Here is a 3,176-nt window from a genome sequence, read left to right on the forward strand (position 1 = left end):
CATACATTACTGTGCATTTCCTTTTTAATGCACATATATTTGTGGCACACATTTACTTAAACACTGCTGACTGCTGATCTGCTGTCCTTATATTTCCTTCAGCATCCAACGGGAAGAACAAACAATTCATCCCACCCTCAAAAGTAAAGTCTATCAAAAAGACCTGTCTACATTATTCAAGGTGTGTGTGTGTGTGTGTGCTTGCGTGCCTGCATGCGTGTGTGCGTGCATGTGTATTAAATATTCATCCAAAGATGGCAAAAACGAAATAATCATGACCATGTAAAAACATTATTCTACAGTTATTTTACACTGGTCTTGTTATGGTGTAATCTCATATTTTGGAAATCACTGAAGAAATAGAGAATGTTTGTGGACAAGCAAATAGAGAACATTTGCTGATCAAATCTTCATGTTTATTTCATTACTGATGGAATGACTTGTTTCCGGGAAACAGAAGCTTGAGGAAAAAGTCATGACCTTCATGAAGACGGAACTGAAGAGACTCAAGAAGCTCCTGAGTCATGATTACCCAGAATCCCCTTGTGATGAAGAGGAGGATGAGGAGGACCAGAGAGATGCCAGAGATGGAGCTCTGAAGATTGCAGTGCACATCCTGAGGAACATGAGTCAGGAGATCCTCGCTCAGCAGCTGGAGAAATGTGAGTCATTTGTTCATTAATTACTGAGCTTAGTTTGTTACACAATGTGTAAAACATTTAAGAATCCGTCAGAGGTCATGTTCAGCTAATTACTTCAGTGAAATCTAATCCAATCAGTACCAGAAATAACTGGGTTTACTTATTTGTATTCTGAGTGAAGTGATTAAAACATCAATGGAATCCTTGAGCGATTGAACAGATATTGTCACCTGTCATAATTTCTGACGTATTCATAAGATTCTGATGTGAGTTCACTGGATGAAAGTTACCAAATGATCATTAGGCACAAACTGCCATGACTACTGAAAGGATGTAATCTGTCACAACATGTTCTGATAAAGGCTACAAGTGCTACTGCAAATGGCTCACTTCACACACTTCTGTAATACATCTGACTTAATTATGTGTCTTTATATCCAGATGGACTGCTCCCTAGATGTCAACAAGAGCTCAAATATAGGCTAGCAAGGAGGTGTCAGAGTGTATGTGAAGGCATCCCAAAGCAGGGAAAGTCTACTTTTCTGGAGAAGATCTACACAGAGCTCTACATCACAGAAGGGGAAAGTGTAGAGGTGAATACTGAACATGAAGTCAGACAGATTGAGATGGTATCCAAGAGTCAAGTATCAAAGGAGGAAAAAGCAATCAAATATACGGACATCTTCAAGCCCTTACCTGGACAGGACAAACCCATCAGAACTGTGCTTACAAAGGGAGTGGCTGGCATTGGAAAAACAGTCTCTGTGCAGAAGTTTATTCTGGACTGGACTGAAGACAAAGCAAATCAAAATATCCATTTCATATTTCCTCTTCCTTTTCGGGAGTTGAATCTGATGAAAGACAAAAACTTCACCCTTTTGGACTTCATTCATCATTTCTTCACTGAAACAAAAGACTTTGCCTTCTCCAACAAGGACCGATACAACATTGCCTTTATCTTTGATGGTCTGGATGAAAGCAGACTTCCTCTGGATTTCCAGCATAATGAATGCATCTACAGCATAACAGAATCTGCCTCTGTGGATGTCCTTCTCACAAACCTGATCCAGGGGAATCTGCTTCCCTCTGCTCTTGTTTGGATCACCTCCCGACCAGCAGCAGCCAATCAAATCCCTCCAGAGTGTGTGAATCAGGTAACAGAAGTCCGTGGTTTCAGTGACCCACAGAAGGAGCAGTACTTCAGGAAGAAAATCACAGAAGAGGAGCTGGCAAACAGAATCATCACACACCTGAAGTCCTCCCGGAGCCTCTACATCATGTGCCACATTCCAGTCTTCTGTTGGATGGCAGCCATTGTTCTGGAGAGCATCATGACTGAAGCAGAGAGTGGAGAGATTCCAAACTCTTTGACTCAAATGTACACACACTTCCTGATCATACAATCCAAACATAGGAGTCAGAAGTATGAAAACATGTGGAACCAGAAGACCATTCTGTCACTGGGGAAACTGGCTTTTCAACAGCTGCAGAAGGGCAATCTGATCTTCTATGATGAGGACATGAAAGAGTGTGGTATAGATGTCAGACAAGCATCAGTGTACTCAGGAGTGTGCACTCAGATCTTCAGAGAGGAGGCTGGGCTGTACCAGGGGAAAGTGTTTTGCTTTGTTCATCTGAGCATTCAGGAGTTTCTAGCAGCTCTATATGTGTTCCTCAAATTCCAGAACACAGGGATCAACATACTGGATCAACAGCCAAGAGCTGTTATTTCATTTCAGAAGACTAACAATGAAAACATCAATGAGCTATACAAGACTGCAGTGGATCTGACATTAAACAGTGAGAATGGACACCTGGATCTTTTCCTGAGGTTTCTTCTGGGTCTCTCATTGGAGTCCAATCAGAAACACTTACAAGACCTGCAGCCAAGGTCAGGAAGCAGCTCATTACACACAGAGGAAACAGTCAAGTACATCAAGGAGAAGATCAGAGAAACCACCAGCCCAGAGAGATGCATCAACCTGTTCCACTGCCTGAGTGAACTGAACGACCACTCTCTGGTGGAGGAGGTCAAGGGCTACTTGAGGAAGGACAACAAACCCAGAGAGAATCTCTCTCTTTCCCAGCTGTCAGCTCTGGCTTTTGTGCTGCTGATGTCAGACCAGGAACTGGAGGAGTTTAACCTGCAGGATTATGGGGGATGGTGTTCACCTGCCGGATCAGATGCAGGTCTGCTGAGGATGCTGCCAGTGGTCAAAGCATCTAAAAGAGTCCAGTGAGTATTGGACTCTAATGACTTAATACGTTAATTGAGATTGTGGTATATAATGTTATGGATTTGTAGTTCATGGTCACAGTTACTATGACTGTAAGTAATATAGGGGGATTCAGCATGCATCAGTATGATCTCTTATTAATACAGCAACTCATACAGACATTTCAGGGGAATAATACACACCAGGCCGGTGGCACAAACTTGCAAGCGTGGTTTTTCCACTCACAAGCGCTACAGGAAAGTAAGACAGCCATCATTCAACCCGAAATAAGTGAAATAACTATTCCAATGATTCCGAA

The 3,176-nt window shown here is 42.4% G+C and overlaps 1 protein-coding gene across 1 annotated transcript in view; it reads left to right on the top strand.

Annotated features, from left to right (window-relative positions):
* Positions 1-706: 706 nt before the first annotated feature.
* The window catches only part of LOC134088137 (NACHT, LRR and PYD domains-containing protein 12-like), a gene marked incomplete at its 3' end in the record, with an annotated part of 11,644 nt that continues 9,174 nt past the window's right edge, over positions 707-3,176 (top strand). Inside the window, exons 1-2 of the mRNA XM_062542067.1 lie at positions 707-710; positions 1,083-2,877. Coding sequence (XP_062398051.1) covers positions 707-710; positions 1,083-2,877 — 1,799 coding nt within the window. The remainder of the gene's footprint in view (positions 711-1,082; positions 2,878-3,176) is intronic.

The sequence above is a fragment of the Sardina pilchardus genome, chromosome 7 (assembly GCF_963854185.1).
Source record: "Sardina pilchardus chromosome 7, fSarPil1.1, whole genome shotgun sequence".
NCBI lineage: Eukaryota > Metazoa > Chordata > Actinopteri > Clupeiformes > Clupeidae > Sardina > Sardina pilchardus.